This window comes from Thalassophryne amazonica, chromosome 4 (genome assembly GCF_902500255.1).
Source record: "Thalassophryne amazonica chromosome 4, fThaAma1.1, whole genome shotgun sequence".
Taxonomy (NCBI): domain Eukaryota; kingdom Metazoa; phylum Chordata; class Actinopteri; order Batrachoidiformes; family Batrachoididae; genus Thalassophryne; species Thalassophryne amazonica.
Genome location: NC_047106.1, coordinates 24523863 through 24543277, shown reverse-complemented (window position 1 = coordinate 24543277; position 19415 = coordinate 24523863). Strand labels below are relative to the sequence as shown.

Here is a 19415-nt window from a genome sequence, read left to right as displayed (position 1 = left end):
TTTAAGATTAGGCTTAAAACTTTCCTTTTTGCTAAAGCTTATAGTAGGGCTGGATCAGGTGACCCTGAACCATCCCTTAGTTATGCTGCTATAGACTTAGACTGCTGGGGGGTTCCCATGATGCACTGAGTGTTTCTTTCTCTTTTTGCTCTGTATGCACCACTCTGCATTTAATCATTAGTGATTGATCTCTGCTCCTCTCCACAGCTTGTCTTTTTCCTGCTTCTTCCCTCAGCCCCAGCCAGTCCTAGCAGAAGACTGCCCCTCCCTGAGCCTGGTTCTGCTGGAGGTTTCTTCCTGTTAAAAGGGAGTTTTTCCTTCCCACTGTCGCCAAGTGCTTGCTCACAGGGGGTCGTTTTGACCGTTGGGGTTTTTCCGTAATTATTGTATGGCCTTGCCTTACAATATAAAGCGCCTTGGGGCAACTGTTTGTTGTGATTTGGTGCTATATAAATAAAATTGATTTGATTTGATTTGATACATAAGTTTTTGATTAGTCAAGGTGCACACTGGCTCCTTGTGGTTAAAAATCAGTGCTCACCTCACAGACACACACTGTAGTTCCAGAGTCTATCCCAAAAACTAATTAGAAATTTGTCTGTCACTTTTCAGGATATCTTGGACACATGAAAACGTTTTTGAAATTATAGGAATGCTGGTGTTGTGCTTTTGTTTGATTTTATGAGTATGGCCAAGCAGATGGTGATCCCACTGAGTCTGATCTGCTTGAGGTTTTTTCCTGTCAAAAACGCAGAGGAAGTTTTTCCTGACCGCTGTTGCCAGTGTGCATGCACAAGGGGTGGGTAAGGTCTGGAAGACCATGCTTGTGTAAATCACCTTTGCATGGCTATCATTGTGATTTGACATTGTATCAATAAATTTAATTGAAAATGGAACCAGATTGATCCAGATAAGGCAGCACAATGGCTTAGGGGTGTAAGGCACTGGGGATGCTTCAGGAAAGCAGGCCCCACAGCGCCCCCTGCCACATGACAAAAATATCCAAATAAAAGAAATTAATAAATGTACTAGACATTTAGAATTGTTTTCCTGTTCTTATTTATGATTTGGGGGCGGGCTCTTTGAAAAATGGTGCGTGTTGCTACAATGGATTCTCACAAAACTTTGTGAAAATATTGCATCTAGTGTGTGTAGCTTGGACTAGATGTGATTACATTTTGATATGAACCAAGAAAACACACACACACACACACACACACACAGCTTAAAAAAAATTAAAGGAATACATCAGATCTCAATGGGAAAAAAAATGATTCTGGATATCTTTCCTAATATGAACTGGGTCATGTGTTAGGAATGAAAAGATGCTGCATCGGTTCATGGAAATGAAAATTGTCAACCTACAGAGGGCTGAACTCAAAGACACCCCATAAATCTATTGTAATTCATTATTATCAGGTTGTCCTAAAAGTTCCCTAAAAAGCCTTCAGTTAATTCAAAATGCTGCAGCTAGAGTGCTGACTAGAAGGAGAGAGCATATCTCACCCATATTGGCCTCTCTTCATTGGCTTCCTGTTAATTCTAGAATAGAATTTAAAATTCTTCTTCTTACTTATAAGGTTTTGAATAATCAGGTCCCATCTTATCTTAGGGACCTCATAGTACCATATCACCCCAATAGAGCGCTTCGCTCTCAGACTGCAGGCTTACTTGTAGTTCCTAGGGTTTGTAAGAGTAGAATGGGAGGCAGAACCTTCAGCTTTCAGGCTCCTCTCCTGTGGAACCAGCTCCCATTTCAGATCAGGGAGACAGACACCCTCTCTACTCTTAAGATTAGGCTTAAAACTTTCCTTTTTGCTAAAGCTTATAGTTAGGGCTGGATCAGGTGACCCTGAACCATCCCTTAGTTATGCTGCTATAGACGTAGACTGCTGGGGGGTTCCCATGATGCACTGTTTCTTTCTCTTTTTGCTCTGTATGCACCACTCTGCATTTAATCATTAGTGATCGATCTCTGCTCCCCTCCACAGCATGTCTTTTTCCTGGTTCTCTCCCTCAGCCCCAACCAGTCCCAGCAGAAGACTGCCCCTCCCTGAGTCTGGTTCTGCTGGAGGTTTCTTCCTGTTAAAAGGGAGTTTTTCCTTCCCACTGTAGCCAAGTGCTTGCTCACAGGGGGTCGTTTTGACCGTTGAGGTTTTACATAATTATTGTATGGCCTTGCCTTACAATATAAAGCGCCTTGGGGCAACTGTTTGTTGTGATTTGGCGCTATATAAAAAAATTGATTGATTGATTGATTGAAATCAACGTGAAAAAATGTTGCGGCAGACTTGTTCATTTTGCCAAAATTTCATTCTAGCAACTCAAAATGGTACACCGTAGTTTGTATGGCTCCCATGTTGCCTGACAATGTCGGGGCATACTCATAGTGAGGCGATGTATGGTGTCCCAGGGATATCTCCTCCCAGATCTGGACCAGGGCATTACTTAGCTCCTGGACAGTCTGAGGTCCAACCTGGCAGCATCAGATGGACTGCAGCATAATATCTCAGATTTGTTCTATTGCCTTTAGGTCAGGTGATTGTGGGGGCCAGTCAGTGGTATCAATTCCTTAATCCTCCAGGAACTGCTTGCATACTCTCCCCACAAGGCCAGGCATTGTCATGCATCAAGAGGAAACCAGGGCCCACTGCACCATTGCAGGGTGAGACAATGGTTCCAAAGAATTCAATCCAATACCTAATCACAGTCAGGGTACTGTTGTCTAGCCTGTAGAGGTCTATGATTCCTTCCAGGGATATGCCTCCCAGACCATGACTGACCTACCATCAAACCAGTCATGCATGATGTTGCTGGCAGCATAATCTTCTCCACATGTCTCCAGACCCTTTCATTTCTGTCGCATGTCCTCAGGTTGAACCTGCTCTCATCTGTGGAAAACACAGACTGGCAGTGGGGGACCCCAATTCTGGCGTTTTATGGCAAATGTCAATCGAGCTCCACGGTGCTGGCCAGTGAGCACGGGGCCTACTACAGGATGTCGGGTCCTTGTCTGTTTCTGATTGGTTGGTCAGAGACATTCAAAACAGTGGCTTACTGGAGGTCAGTTTGTAGGTTTCTGGCAGTGCTCATCCTGTTCCTCCTTGCACAAAGGTGCAGATACTGGTCCTGGTGATGTGTTAAAGACCTTCTACGGCTCTGTCTAGCTCTACTAGAGTAGCTACCTGTCTCCCAGAATCTTCTCCATGCTCTTGAGACTGTGCTGGGAGACATAGCAAAACTTTTGGCAATGGCACGTATTGACGTGGACTATCTGTGCAACATCTGTAGGGTCCAGGTACCAAACCATGCTACCAGTAGTGACACTGACCATAGCTAAATGCATAAGTGGTGAAAAATCAGTCAGAAAAGATGAGGAAAGGAAAAATGTCACTGGCCTCCACCTGTAAATATTTCCTGTTTTTGGGTGTTGTCTCATTGTTGCCCCTGTAGTGCACCTAGTGTTAATTTCATTCACACCAAAGCAGCTGAAACTGATTAACAACCCCCTCTGCAACTCAACTGACCAGATTAACATCCTGGAAGTTGAATGGACTTGATATAATATTCTGATACACTTTCTGATATCTATCTATCTATCTATATCAGGGTGTTTTTCTGTATCTGTTAGCTGTTTAATCTGCGCAGTTAGATTGATCTAGTTATCTAGATTCCGATTTGTTTCCCAGTGTAATCTTTACGTGCCTTAACTAAAGCACTCCTTCTGCTGAATCACCTCTAAATTATTTACACATTATTCACTTTGCGTGTTTTTAGGAATCCGCTAGCTTAGCGTAGCTACTAGCTCTTAGCCGATTTAGCATGGCGGCTTCTCCTGTCTCTCCCGCACTTTTCTGCTGTGGGTGTGAAATGTTTAGTTATTCCTCGGCCTCCTTTAGCAGTAACGGTACTTGTAATAAGTGTAGCTTATTCGTAGCTTTGGAGGCCAGGCTGGGCGAATTGGAGACTCGGCTCTGCACTGTGGAAAATTCTACAGCTAGCCAGGCCCCTGTAGTCGGTGCAGACCAAGGTAGCTTAGCCGCCGTTAGTTACCCCCTGGCAGATCCCGAGCAGCCGGGAAAGCAGGCTGACTGGGTGACTGTGAGGAGGAAGCGTAGCCCTAAACAGAAGCCCCGTGTACACCGCCAACCCGTTCACATCTCTAACCGTTTTTCCCCACTCGACGACACACCCGCCGAGGATCAAACTCTGGTTATTGGCGACTCTGTTTTGCGAAATGTGAAGTTAGCGACACCAGCAACCATAGTCAATTGTCTTCCGGGGGCCAGAGCAGGCGACATTGAAGGAAATTTGAAACTGCTGGCTAAGGCTAAGCGTAAATTTGGTAAGATTATAATTCACGTCGGCAGTAATGACACCCGGTTACGCCAATCGGAGGTCACTAAAAATAACATTAAATCGGTGTGTAACTTTGCAAAAACAATGTCGGACTCTGTAGTTTTCTCTGGGCCCCTCCCCAATCAGACCGGGAGTGACATGTTTAGCCGCATGTTCTCCTTGAATTGCTGGCTGTCTGAGTGGTGTCCAAAAAATGAGGTGGGCTTCATAGATAATTGGCAAAGCTTCTGGGAAAACCTGGTCTTGTTAGGAGAGACGGCATCCATCCCACTTTGGATGGAGCAGCTCTCATTTCTAGAAATCTGGCCAATTTTCTTAAATCCTCCAAACCGTGACTATCCAGGGTTGGGACCAGGAAGCAGAGTTGTAGTCTTACACACCTCTCTGCAGCTTCTCTCCCCCTGCCATCCCCTCATTACCCCATCCCCGTAGAGACGGTGCCTGCTCCCAGACTACCAATAACCAGCAAAAATCTATTTAAGCATAAAAATTCAAAAAGAAAAAATAATATAGCACCTTCAACTGCACCACAGACTAAAACAGTTAAATGTGGTCTATTAAACATTAGGGTCTCTCTCTTCTAAGTCCCTGTTGGTAAATGATATAATAATTGATCAACATATTGATTTATTCTGCCTTACAGAAACCTGGTTACAGCAGGATGAATATGTTAGTTTAATGAGTCAACACCCCCGAGTCACACTAACTGTCAGAATGCTCGTAGCACGGGCCGGGGTGGAGGATTAGCAGCAATCTTCCATTCCAGCTTATTAATTAATCAAAAACCCAGACAGAGCTTTAATTCCTTTGAAAGCTTGACTCTTAGTCTTGTCCATCCAATTGGAAGTCCCAAAAAACCAGTTTTATTTGTTATTATCTATCGTCCACCTGGTCGTTACTGTGAGTTTCTCTGTGAATTTTCAGACCTTTTGTCTGACTTAGTGCTTAGCTCAGATAAGATAATTATAGTGGGCGATTTTAACATCCACACAGATGCTGAGAATGACAGCCTCAGCACTGCATTTAATCTATTATTAGACTCTATTGGCTTTGCTCAAAAAGTAAATGAGTCCACCCACCACTTTAATCATATCTTAGATCTTGTTCTGACTTATGGTAGGGAAATAGAAGACTTAACAGTATTCCCTGAAAACTCCCTTCTGTCTGATCATTTCTTAATAACATTTACATTTACTCTGATGGACTACCCAGCAGTGGGGAATAAGTTTCATTACCTAGAAGTCTTTCAGAAGCGCTGTAACTAGGTTTAAGGATATGATTCCTTCTTTATGTTCTCTAATGCCATATACCAACACAGTGCAGAGTAGCTACCTAAACTCTGTAAGTGAGATAGAGTATCTCGTCAATAGTTTTACATCCTCATTGAAGACAACTTTGGATCCTGTAGCTCCTCTAAAAAAGAGAGCTTTAAATCAGAAGTGCCTGACTCCGTGGTATAACTCACAAACTCGTAGCTTAAAGCAGATAACCCGTAAGTTGGAGAGGACAATGGCGTCTCACTAATTTAGAAGATCTTCACTTAGCCTGGAAAAAGAGTCTGTTGCTCTATAAAAAAGCCCTCGTAAAGCTAGGACATCTTTCTACTCATCACTAATTGAAGAAAATAAGAACAACCCCAGGTTTCTTTTCAGCACTGTAGCCAGGCTGACAAAGAGTCAGAGCTCTATTGAGCTGACTATTCCATTAACTTTAACTAGTAATGACTTCATGACTTTCTTTGCTAACAAAATTTTAACTATTAGAGAAAAATTACTCATAACCATCCCAAAGACATATCGTTATCTTTGGCTGCTTTCAGTGATGCCGGTATTTGGTTTAGACTCTTTCTCTCCGATTGTTCTGTCTGAGTTATTTTCATTAGTTACTTCATCCAAACCCATCAACATGTTTATTAGACCCCATTCCTACCAGGCTGCTCAAGGAAGCCCTACCATTATTTAATGCTTCGATCTTAAATATGATCAATCTATCTTTGTTAGTTGGCTATGTACCACAGGCTTTTAAGGTGGCAGTAATTAAACCATTACTTAAAAAGCCATCACTTGACCCAGCTATCTTAGCTAATTATAGGCCAATCTCCAACCTTCCTTTTCTCTCAAAAATTCTTGAAAGGGTAGTTGTAAACAGCTAACTGATCATCTGCAGAGGAATGGTCTATTTGAAGAGTTCAGTCAGGTTTTAGAATTCATCATAGTACAGAAACAGCATTAGTGAAGGTTACAAATGATCTTCTTATGGCCTCGGACAGTGGACTCATCTCTGTGCTTGTTCTGTTAGACCTCAGTGCTGCTTTTGATACTGTTGACCATAAAATTTTATTACAGAGATTAGAGCATGCCATAGGTATTAAAGGCACTGCACTGCGGTGGTTTGAATCATATTTGTCTAATAGATTACAATTTGTTCATGTAAATGGGGAATCTTCTTCACAGACTAAAGTTAATTATGGAGTTCCACAAGGTTTCTGTGCTAGGACCAATTTTATTCAACTTTATAAATGCTTCCCTTAGGCAGTATTATTAGACGGTATTGCTTAAATTTTCATTGTTACGCAGATGATACCCAGCTTTATCTATCCATGAAGCCAGAGGACACACCCAATTAGCTAAACTGCAGGATTGTCTTACAGACATAAAGACATGGATGACCTCTAATTTCCTGCTTTTAAACTCAGATAAAACTGAAGTTATTGTACTTGGCCCCACAAATCTTAGAAACATGGTGTCTAACCAGATCCTTACTCTGGATGGCATTACCTGACCTCTAGTAATACTGTGAGAAATCTTGGAGTCATTTTTGATCAGGATATGTCATTCAAAGCGCATATTAAAACAAATATGTAGGACTGCTTTTTTGCATTACGCAATATCTCTAAAATCAGAAAGGTCTTGTCTTCAGAGTGATGCTGAAAAACTAATTCATGCATTTATTTCCTCTAGGCTGGACTATTGTAATTCATTATTATCAGGTTGTCCTAAAAGTTCCCTAAAAAGCCTTCAGTTAATTCAAAATGCTGCAGCTAGAGTACTGACAGGGGACTAGAAGGAGAGAGCATATCTCACCCATATTGGCCTCTCTTCATTGGCTTCCTGTTAATTCTAGAATAGAATTTAAATTCTTCTTCTTACTTATAAGGTTTTGAATAATCAGGTCCCATCTTATCTTAGGGACCTCGTAGTACCATATCACCCCAATAGAGCGCTTCGCTCCTCAGACTGCAGGCTTACTTGTAGTTCCTAGGGTTTGTAAGAGTAGAATGGGAGGCAGAGCCTTCAGCTTTCAGGCTCCTCTCCTGTGGAACCAGCTCCCAATTCAGATCAGGGAGACAGACACCCTCTCTACTTTTAAGATTAGGCTTAAAACTTCCTTTTTGCTAAAGCTTATAGTTAGGGCTGGATCAGGTGACCCTGAACCATCCATAGTTATGCTGCTATAGACGTAGACTGCTGGGGGGTTCCCATGATGCACTGTTTCTTTCTCTTTTTGCTCTGTATGCACCACTCTGCATTTAATCATTAGTGATCGATCTCTGCTCCCCTCCACAGCATGTCTTTTTCCTGGTTCTCTCCCTCAGCCCCAACCAGTCCCAGCAGAAGACTGCCCCTCCCTGAGTCTGGTTCTGCTGGAGGTTTCTTCCTGTTAAAAGGGAGTTTTTCCTTCCCACTGTAGCCAAGTGCTTGCTCACAGGGGGTCGTTTTGACCGTTGGGGTTTTACATAATTATTGTATGGCCTTGCCTTACAATATAAAGCGCCTTGGGGCAACTGTTTGTTGTGATTTGGCGCTATATAAAAAAATTGATTGATTGATTGATTGATCTATCTATCTATCTATCTATCTATCTATCTATCTATCTATCTATCTATCTATCTATCTATCTATCTATCTATCTATCTATCTACACTCAGCAAAAATATAAACGCAACACTTTTGGTTTTGCTCCCATTTTGTATGAGATGAACTCAAAGATCTAAAACTTTTTCCACATACACAATATCACCATTTCCCTCAAATATTGTTCACAAACCAGTCTAAATCTGTGATAGTGAGCACTTCTCCTTTGCAGAGATAATCCATCCCACCTCACAGGTGTGCCATATCAAGATGCTGATTAGACACCATGATTAGTGCACAGGTGTGCCTTAGACTGTCCACAATAAAAGGCCACTCTGAAAGGTGCAGTTTTGTTTTATTGGGGGGGATACCAGTCAGTATCTGGTGTGACCACCATTTGCCTCATGCGGTGCAACACATCTCCTCGCATAGAGTTGATCAGGTTGTCTATGTGGCCTGTGGAATGTTGGTCCACTCCTCTTCAATGGCTGTGCGAAGTTGCTGGATATTGGCAGGAACTGGTACACGCTGTCGTATACGCCGGTCCAGAGCATCCCAAACATGCTCAATGGGTGACATGTCCGGTGAGTATGCCGGCCATGCAAGAACTGGGACATTTTCAGCTTCCAAGAATTGTGTACAGATCCTTGCAACATGGGGCCGTGCATTATCCTGCGCAACATGAAGTGATGTTCTTGGATGTATGGCACAACAATGGGCCTCAGGATCTCGTCACGGTATCTCTGTGCATTCAGAATGCCATCAATAAAATGCACCTGTGTTCTTCATCCATAACAGACGCCTGCCCATACCATAACCCCACCGCCACCATGGGCCACTCGATCCACAACATTGACATCAGAAAACCACTCACCCACACAATGCCACACACGCTGTCTGCCATCTGCCCTGGACAGTGTGAACCGGGATTCATCCATGAAGAGAACACCTCTCCAACGTGCCAAACACCAGCGAATGTGAGCATTTGCCCACTCAAGTCGGTTACGACGACGAACTGGAGTCAGGTTGAGACCCCGATGAGGACGACGAGCATGCAGATGAGCTTCCCTGAGACGGTTTCTGACAGTTTGTGCAGAAATTCTTTGGTTATGCAAACCGATTGTTTCAGCAGCTGTCCGAGTGGCTGGTCTCAGACGATCTTGGAGGTGAACATGCTGGATGTGGAGGTCCTGGGCTGGTGTGGTTACACGTGGTCTTGCGGTTGTGAGGCTGGTTGGATGTACTGCCAAATTCTCTGAAACGCTTTGGAGACAGCTTATGGTAGAGAAATGAACATTCAATACACGAGCAACAGCTCTGGTTGACATTCCTGCTGTCAGCATGCCAATTGCACGCTCCCTCAAATCTTGCGACATCTGTGGCATTGTGCTGTGTGATAAAACTGCACCTTTCACAGTGGCCTTTTATTGTGGACAGTCTAAGGCACACCTGTGCACTAATCATGGTGTCTAATCAGCATCTTGATATGGCACACCTGTGAGGTGGGATGGATTATCTCAGTAAAGGAGAAGTGCTCACTATCACAGATTTAGACTGGTTTGTGAACAATATTTGAGGGAAATGGTGATATTGTGTATGTGGAAAAAGTTTTAGATCTTTGAGTTCATCTCTACAAAATGGGAGCAAAACCAAAAGTGTTGCGTTTATATTTTTGAGTGTACCTACCTACCTACCTACCTACCTACTGCGCCCATTAGGAGTCGCCACAGCAGATCAGTTGTGTCCATCTCACCTTGTACTCTGTATCTTCCTCTGTCACACCAACCACCTACATGTCCCCCTTCAGCACATCCATAAACCTCCTCTTTGGCCTCCATCTTCTCCTCCTGCCTGGTGGCTCCATCCTCAGCATCCTTCTCCCTATATACTGTACCCTGGGTCCCTCCTCTGCACATGTCCAAACCATCTCAATCTCACCTCTCTGACTTTGTCTCCAAACCGTCCCACCTGAGCTGTTCCTCTGATATGTTCATTCCTAATCTTGTCCATTCTCGTCACTCCCAAAGAGAATCTCAGCATCTTCAGCTCTGCCTCCTGTCTTTTTTTAGTGCCACTGTCTCTAACCCGAACAGCACAGCTGGTCTCACTACTGTCTTTTAAACTTTCCCCTTAACTCTTCCTGATATTCTTTGGTCACAAATCACTCCTGCCACCTTCTCCACCCACAACACCAAAACTGCAGTGCACCATGACGCTGGAATTCCCCTTTTTCTACCTCAGCTTTCGGCACAATGTACGGTAACACCACACAGACACTGGAGAGGAAACAAAACAAGAACAAGTTGCTTTTCTTTCACAAAGCCATTTTGTGCAATGTACCTGCACAAAGAGAGTTGTTTGTCTCATTCACATCACTTGCTGTATTTCTACAGCTGAAACCAGCAGAGCGTGAAGATTCAGTGTTCTTCTCCTGTCATGCTATCAACTCTTACGGAGAAGGACGAGGTCTAATTCAGCTCACAGTGCAAGGTAACTTTTTTCAATTTTTTTTTTTAACAGTAGCTCATACACAGAAATAAGCCCATAAATATGTTATTCCCTATTCCATCCATCAATAAATGTCTTACTTTGTACATCTCTTTCCTGCCTAATGTTGCCCCCTCATCTGTTAATCATCAGAGCCCCCAGACCCTCCCGAATTAGAAGTCAGAGAAGTAAAAGATCGCAGTATGAACCTCCGGTGGACGCAGAGGTTTGATGGGAACAGCGTCATTACCTCTTACGATATTGAGTACAAAAACAAAACAGGTAACTAGAAAGTGTTTAATCTTTATTTTACAGAATACTGATAAAGGGGGAAATGTTAAATGACTTTTCCTTGATTTAGAGCACTGTGAAAGTGGATGAAATTGATATTTTGAGATGCAAAGGGAGGAAGATATATTAGAGAAGTGTGCAAGAACTGTTCACGATTTGTACGAGTCAGTAAAAACATGCCTTTTTGAGCCATCTATTGGTTGTGTTGAAATTTGGGTTTAAAGTTCTGTCATCCTGGTGCATGCTTTATGCAGATGAGATTGTGTTATGAAGCACTAAAAAGAAGGAAATAGAGAGGACGTTTGGAAGACAGGATTGAAGATTAACAGATGTTATCTTGCAGGGAAAGTTAGTGAATATGTTTCCATGAGATAAATTGTTATTGTCAATGAAGATGGACAATTGGGTGGAACATTGGATGGAGTACTGTCTGACTGAAGAATGAAGGCAAAAGTTACAGGTCAAGTTAATTAAACAGCAGTAAGGCCACAAATGATGACCAAGCTGAGACATGGGCAGTGAAGGGACTGCAGAAGTTGTTGACTGTGGCAAAAATAAAAATGACGAGATGACTCGACAAAGAAGTGGGAAGAAGTCCCACTTTGTCGAAAATAGAAAGATGGAAGACAATGTCAAATATCACATCATGCCAACTTGTTACATGTTGTTTGCTTAAATAACGGTGGTTCAAGTTCTATGATGACTTTCCTTCATATAAAGACATCTTTTACAAATGTCAAGTGTCCAATATTTAGTATTTGAGTTGTGGTTTAAGATAACAAGGCAACAAAGCTGTACAATAAGAGGTAATATTTGAAGATTTTTTTGTTTTACAAAGCTGAGAGTGAGAAAGTACTAATTACTCAACAAATTCAAAATTTTTATCAGCAGAAATGGATATAAAAGTCAAACTGTAATGTAAATTAAAATTTAGCAACTGTTAAAGATAGTGTTGTGCTCTCCATTGTTGACTTTTTCATGTCCTTCTTATACTCTCGTACAGATTCCTGGGAGCTGAAGCATGCAACTCGTAACATCTCGCCCACCAACAATCAGGCCAATATCGTCGATCTTCACCCTGCCTCTGTATACAGCATTCGCATGTACTCTTACAACGCTATAGGCAAGAGTGAAGCCAGCAAGGAACTCACTATCAGTACTGAGGAAGCACGTAAGGCATTCTATAACAATGCAGAGGTTCTTCACTATGAGACTGAGAACATTAACCTAGAATGTTTTAGGGTCACTGTACTTAAGGGAAACAAGAAAGCAGGCTTTCTTGAATGGCCGCTAAGAGCCTTTCCCTGAACATCTCTCCCTTTCTCTCCTCAGAGCCTGATGGTCCACCCATGGATGTTATCCTACAACCGGTAACATCTCAAAGCATCAGAGTCACCTGGAAGGTGAAGTATTAGAACTCTGTGCCTTATATATTCATCAAAGATCAAAGATTGCTTGTTGCAAGAAAAGCCCCGTTCTCACTTTCAACAGATATGCGTCCTGGAAGGTCAAGGTTTGAAACCTTGTCCATACCTTAGACAGTGAGGAGTCTAAATATTGTGTTGGGCTGTGGTTATTTTAATAATAGCAGAATTTTCAATCTGTTTAGTTCAATAATTCATTTTTTTCCACAGCAAACTTTGATGTATTTTGGTAATGCCTTGCATTTCCTTGGAGCCTCTAACATGTCATGGTATTCCTGGGAAGTGTTCCAGAAGTGCCAAGGTTGTGTTAAGGTTTAACAACAGATATGGTGTCTGGTGCATTATGTCATCACACACTGGTTTTTCACCGTTATTGACCATCAACAACTGAACTGCATATCTGAAAGTGACAATTGTTTATTCACTTCAAACTTATTATATTGAAGCTATTATTATTGGTGTTTTCAACTTGAGGAGGACTATAAATGCCTTTTTGGAGAAAAAAAACAGTTTAAAAACAGAGTTTAAATTAACCTTTATTGTACAAAAAGAAGATATATAAACTTTTTTTCTGTGATTTTGTGTTTTGCAGCTACTGGTATTTTATAAAATACATGCTCAAAATCTTTATTTTCCAGAGAACTTTTAATATACATCCTTATATGTCTGACGCATGCAAGGCTATTCTCATTTAGCCATTAGCTCTAATGTAAGAGACATTGCTCCATGTCACCGTAGATCTGTCCTTGTTGCCTAATAAGGTTTTTCTGGTGCTCTTGCTCTCCATTGTAATCAAAAATCAGCTTGAAAGATGTTCAAAAAGGAATGAAATGAAATAATTCAACTCACACTTTGAAAAATAAAATGGTAAAGAGCAAAGATTTCAGGTTGAATACCCCAACTGACTGCTTTGTTTGGTCTGTCAGTGTCAATATCATTTATGCTGCAATGCTAGTATGATGTTGTGTGATCTGCCTGGAGACAAAAAAAATATGGTATCTTGTTTATGGTATTGAGAAAGTGTGAAGAAAGTGCTTGTTTAACACAACCACGTGTGACTTACAATAATACGTGGAGAATTATGATTGTGGGAGTGGTCATACGGTCACTTAGTATTGTTTATGGTCAGTCAAGTGACAAGATTTCCTTACCATGTTACAGACCTTCACCATTCGAGTGAGTAACTGAATGCATGCATTCAGTTTGGCCACTTAATGGTCTACATGATTTTGATGATAAACTCAGTGTGTTATTTATGCAAAAATGCATCTCGGTTTTCACAAATATGCTAGTAGCCAAGGGAAGCCAACTCTAAATACAAAATAATGTTGCAAAATTGAGTTTTTATGGATGTGTGATTAATTTGAACTCATTCCCAGCATTTTTTGTTTAAATATAGACCCCCTTTTCAACTCTTCCAACACAGTGGACATGGTGGGGGGAAGGTGATTCTAGAGGTTAGAGTGAGATGGGCTTGTGACCAGACTGTCACTGATTTGATTCCCAATCAAATAGCAAAACCACTAGGTGCAAGGTCCTGAACACCAGAGATTGTTCTAGTGTGGAGTTGAGCTGTTTGCATCCGCAGTGGGTTCTGACTGTAACACTAGTACCAACAGGATGAGATTCAATGAGGACATGAATGTGACAGAACATTTTTTAAGAGTAATGACTAGAAGTGAAGTGCCTTAGAACAAGAACAGAACATGTGATACAATGCCGGTGGAGCCTGTTAATATGCTAAAGATATGGCATTTTAATGCCATATCTTGATGGCTGCCTGGCCTTGCCTTAGACCAGTGGTGTCCACACTATTCCAGAACAACCCAGTCTCATGGCAAGTCATGATTAAGGAGCACAAAATATATATTAATCTATTGGTTCGTGATATTGTGACAAAAAGTGCCTCATTTTCGTCACGGCAGCACAAATTCATTCTCATTTATTCCATGATGACTGCACGAAATTAAAAGTGAGGCAGGGGGGGTCGGGGTGGTTATGGTTAGGTTGGGGGGGAAGGAGTACGATTAGGTTATGGTTAGGGTTGGAGTAGGGTTAGTAATATTGAGTTAAAAAAAAGCCCCGTCATGAAAATTTGACTCATTTCGTGCCAGGAGCACGAAAAAAAAAGAAGCGTGAGACTGGGCTGTCCAGAAAGGGTTGAGAGGGTGCAGGTTTTCCTTGTAGCCACTGACTCCAGCGGGTGATTTCACTGATGAATTCATCCCACCTGTTCAAAGGGATGTTAATCATTGAAATCACCTGCTGAAGTCAGTGGCTACAAGGAAAACCTGCACCCTCTCAGCCCTTTCTGGAATAGTTTGGACACCACTGCCTTAGACAGTCAGAGTTTATGCAAAATCTAAAACCATAGCAACCTATATCTGATCCACACTCCCAATTTGCTATTGAGCGCTCTCTGTCAATACTCAAACATAGTCCCTTAATTGAGTTATGGTCATTGCTGCTGACTACTGTGACAGGTACTTAACCTTGTACTTACAACAGGTGATTGTCATAAGTCAATATTACATTTCGAACATCTCATCACATGATGAACGGTATTGTATGTAAGCATTTATGCTGTCCCCCACAAAGTGGCATCATGGGGTCTATGCATATGTGATAAAAAGGTTATCAATTGTAATCAATTATGTAAGGATTAAACAACTCAAAGCCGTGCATTATACGGTTTGAATGCACAACGCGGAGTCTAAAACACCACGACGCGAAGCATTCAAGTGCATTCAAACCATATAATGCACGGCTTCGAGTTGTTTAATCTGCTTATACCATGGTCCCACACAGTGAGCTAACACACAAATATTTATTTAAATTAACAGAACTTGATAAAAATGCGTAAGTATTTGGGACTATTTTATGCCAGTCTCAAGACATTTTGCCTCCGATGCGCTTACCGTGTCTGCAGGCTCGCGCCGCAGTGGGCCACTCACACCACCCCCCGCTCTGCTTTGTGGAGCTGCGACCAACTGGCAACAGGTCCGGAAACTTTTTGATGTGGAACGCTCCCACAGCCCGCAAGGATAGAACCGTTCTCATCTTCTTTCCCGTCTTCAATCTTGTCCAGTTCGTCCGATGTTGCTGTTCTTCTTGTCTGCTCTCCTGCTCTTTCCATTCCTCAAACATTTTATTTTGGCCAAAAATATTAAAATTCACTTGGAAATCCATGTTTTGTCGCATTTCTGTCATTCACCTGTCAAAACACAGCTGATCTGTGCCAACTGATTTGCGCGTTGCTATGGTGACGACCACAGCGGAGTGATTATAACAGTGACTTAACTCGCCGAACTACGTGTGCATATATAGACAGACACCCTCTCTACTTTTAAGATTAGGCTTAAAACTTTCCTTTTTGCTAAAGCTTATAGTTAGGGCTGGATCAGGTGACCCTGAACCATCCCTTAGTTATGCTGCTATAGACGTAGACTGCTGGGGGGTTCCCATGATGCACTGTTTCTTTCTCTTTTTGCTCTGTATGCACCACTCTGCATTTAATCATTAGTGATCGATCTCTGCTCCCCTCCACAGCATGTCTTTTTCTGGTTCTCTCCCTCAGCCCCAACCAGTCCCAGCAGAAGACTGCCCCTCCTGAGCCTGGTTCTGCTGGAGGTTTCTTCCTGTTAAAAGGGAGTTTTTCCTTCCCACTGTAGCCAAGTGCTTGCTCACAGGGGGTCGTTTTGACCGTTGGGGTTTTACATAATTATTGTATGGCCTTGCCTTACAATATAAAGCGCCTTGGGGCAACTGTTTGTTGTGATTTGGCGCTATATAAAAAAATTGATTGATTGATTGATTGATTGATTGATATATACGAAAATAATGCACGCCACTTAGACATGGAATTCTCACTGACCATGGTATAAATATCAATATATCATGATTAAATATGGAATGCACCGAATTGTAATTAGGTTAGCTTTGTAATAATATTCACAGTTGTGTAAAATTTCAGGTTTCTGTGTACGTTTGTTGATAAGTTATTATGTTAAAAAAAAAAATCTGCCAGACCCAAATTTTGTAGGTCTAAGCAGGGGTGGTGGCCAAGTGGTTAATGCGCTTGGTTTCAGTGCAGAAGGTTCCGGGTTCAAATCCCACCCCTGCCACATTTTCTCCATGTAATGTGGCGTTGCGTCAGGAAGGGCATCCAGCGTAAAACCTGTGCCAATTCAACATGCAGATCCACCTTGGATTTGCTGTGGCCACTCCAAGTGCAAACAAGGGAGCAGCCGAAGGGACTTAGAAGGGTGGTCTGCCATTGACGACTTTTGATACCCAATTATGCATGTTTTTGGTAAAAAAAAAAAAAAAAAAAAAAAAAAAAAAAGAATAGCGGTCTGAAAATGGGTGTAATCTGTTGTACAAGTAACTTTGTAGAACACTGTGAGCAGTTGGGGAAGTTTCAAACATGTTTAAAAAATTCCTGACATTGGGGTACATCGTGATCCACAAAGTGGGGATAGTCAGATTTAACTGGTACAGACCGGGGATAAACTTGTGTAAAAGTAGGTGAAACTGGGTACAATATGCACTAATTGGGACCTGTCATTCTCTGAGCCGAGGCCTCCTTCTATTACTTCACAACACGAAACCCATGAAAACAGAAGACAGTTTCTAAATGTTAACGAAAGTGTTTTAACTTTTTGGGAAAATGTGAGGAAAAAATTCTAGAGTAGTGTTATGCACATTTGAAGAAATAATCGTTGAATGTGAATTGTATCTACTCAGGTGCATTTGCTTGTATTCGGGTATATTCTGCAAGATTTGGTTACAAAAATGTGCAGTGATATACCGACCTTATAGCCACGCTTAGCACAGCAACTACAAGAATATCAACTTTCGTATGAAATGTCCTTATTTCATCTCCAGGCTCCCAGGAAGGAGCTGCAGAATGGCATGATTCGTGGTTATCAGATCGGCTACAGAGAGAACGGTCCAGGCAGTAACGGCCAGTACAGCATTGTGGAGATGAAGGCCACCGGCGACAGTGAGGTATACACCCTGGACAACCTGAAGAAGTTTGCCCAGTATGGTGTGGTTGTCCAAGCCTTCAACCGAGCTGGCACAGGTCCCTCTAGCTCGGAGATCAATGCCACAACACTGGAAGATGGTAAGAAATGAAATAAATACATTTGCAGTATATCTCAGGATGTTAGAAAACAGATTTGGTGTGTTTAAGTGTGAGTGAGTACTGTTAGTTTAAATGAGTCAACACCCCCGAGTCACACTAACTGTCAGAATGCTCGTAGCACGGGCCGAGGAGGAGGATTAGCAGCAATTTTCCATTCCAGCTTATTAATTAATCAAAAACCCAGACAGAGCTTTAATTCATTTGAAAGCTTGTCTCTTAGTCTTGTCCATCCAAATTGGAAGTCCCAAAAACCAGTTTTATTTGTTATTATCTATCGTCCACCTGGTCGTTACTGTGAGTTTCTCTGTGAATTTTCAGACCTTTTGTCTGACTTAGTGCTTAGCTCAGATAAGATAATTATAGTGGGCGATTTTAACATCCACACAGATGCTGAGAATGACAGCCTCAACACTGCATTTAATCTATTATTAGACTCTATTGGCTTTGCTCAAAAAGTAAATGAGTCCACCCACCACTTTAATCATATCTTAGATCTTGTTCTGACTTATGGTATGGAAATAGAAGACTTAACAGTATTCCCTGAAAACTCCCTTCTGTCTGATCATTTCTTAATAACATTTACATTTACTCTGATGGACTACCCAGCAGTGGGGAATAAGTTTCATTACACTAGAAGTCTTTCAGAAAGCGCTGTAACTAGGTTTAAGGATATGATTCCTTCTTTATGTTCTCTAATGCCATATACCAACACAGTGCAGAGTAGCTACCTAAACTCTGTAAGGGAGATAGAGTATCTCGTCAATAGTTTTACATCCTCATTGAAGACAACTTTGGATGCTGTAGCTCCTCTGAAAAAGAGAGCTTTAAATCAGAAGTGCCTGACTCCGTGGTATAACTCACAAACTCGCAGCTTAAAGCAGATAACCCGTAAGTTGGAGAGGAAATGGCGTCTCACTAATTTAGAAGATCTTCACTTAGCCTGGAAAAAGAGTCTGTTGCTCTATAAAAAAGCCCTCCGTAAAGCTAGGACATCTTTCTACTCATCACTAATTGAAGAAAATAAGAACAACCCCAGGTTTCTTTTCAGCACTGTAGCCAGGCTGACAAAGAGTCAGAGCTCTATTGAGCTGAGTATTCCATTAACTTTAACTAGTAATGACTTCATGACTTTCTTTGCTAACAAAATTTTAACTATTAGAGAAAAAATACTCATAACCATCCCAAAGACGTATCGTTATCTTTGGCTGCTTTCAGTGATGCCGGTATTTGGTTAGACTCTTTCTCTCCGATTGTTCTGTCTGAGTTATTTTCATTAGTTACTTCATCCAAACCATCAACATGTTTATTAGACCCCATTCCTACCAGGCTGCTCAAGGAAGCCCTACCATTATTTAATGCTTCGATCTTAAATATGATCAATCTATCTTTGTTAGTTGGCTATGTACCACAGGCTTTTAAGGTGGCAGTAATTAAACCATTACTTAAAAAGCCATCACTTGACCCAGCTATCTTAGCTAATTATAGGCCAATCTCCAACCTTCCTTTTCTCTCAAAAATTCTTGAAAGGGTAGTTGTAAAACAGCCAACTGATCATCTGCAGAGGAATGGTCTATTTGAAGAGTTTCAGTCAGGTTTTAGAATTCATCATAGTACAGAAACAGCATTAGTGAAGGTTACAAATGATCTTCTTATGGCCTCGGACAGTGGACTCGTGTCTGTGCTTGTTCTGTTGGACCTCAGTGCTGCTTTTGATACTGTTGACCATAAAATTTTATTACAGAGATTAGAGCATGCCATAGGTATTAAAGGCACTGCGCTGCGGTGGTTTGAATCATATTTGTCTAATAGATTACAATTTGTTCATGTAAATGGGGAATCTTCTTCACAGAC

At 41.7% G+C, this 19415-nt stretch overlaps 1 protein-coding gene across 1 annotated transcript in view; it reads left to right on the top strand.

Annotated features, from left to right (window-relative positions):
• Positions 1-19415, top strand: part of LOC117509531 (Down syndrome cell adhesion molecule-like protein 1 homolog) — a 351476-nt gene that overhangs the window by 267036 nt on the left and 65025 nt on the right. The window contains 5 exon segments of the mRNA XM_034169262.1: positions 10607-10703; positions 10854-10982; positions 11995-12162; positions 12324-12394; positions 17303-17543. Of these exon segments, the coding sequence (XP_034025153.1) occupies positions 10607-10703; positions 10854-10982; positions 11995-12162; positions 12324-12394; positions 17303-17543 (706 nt within the window).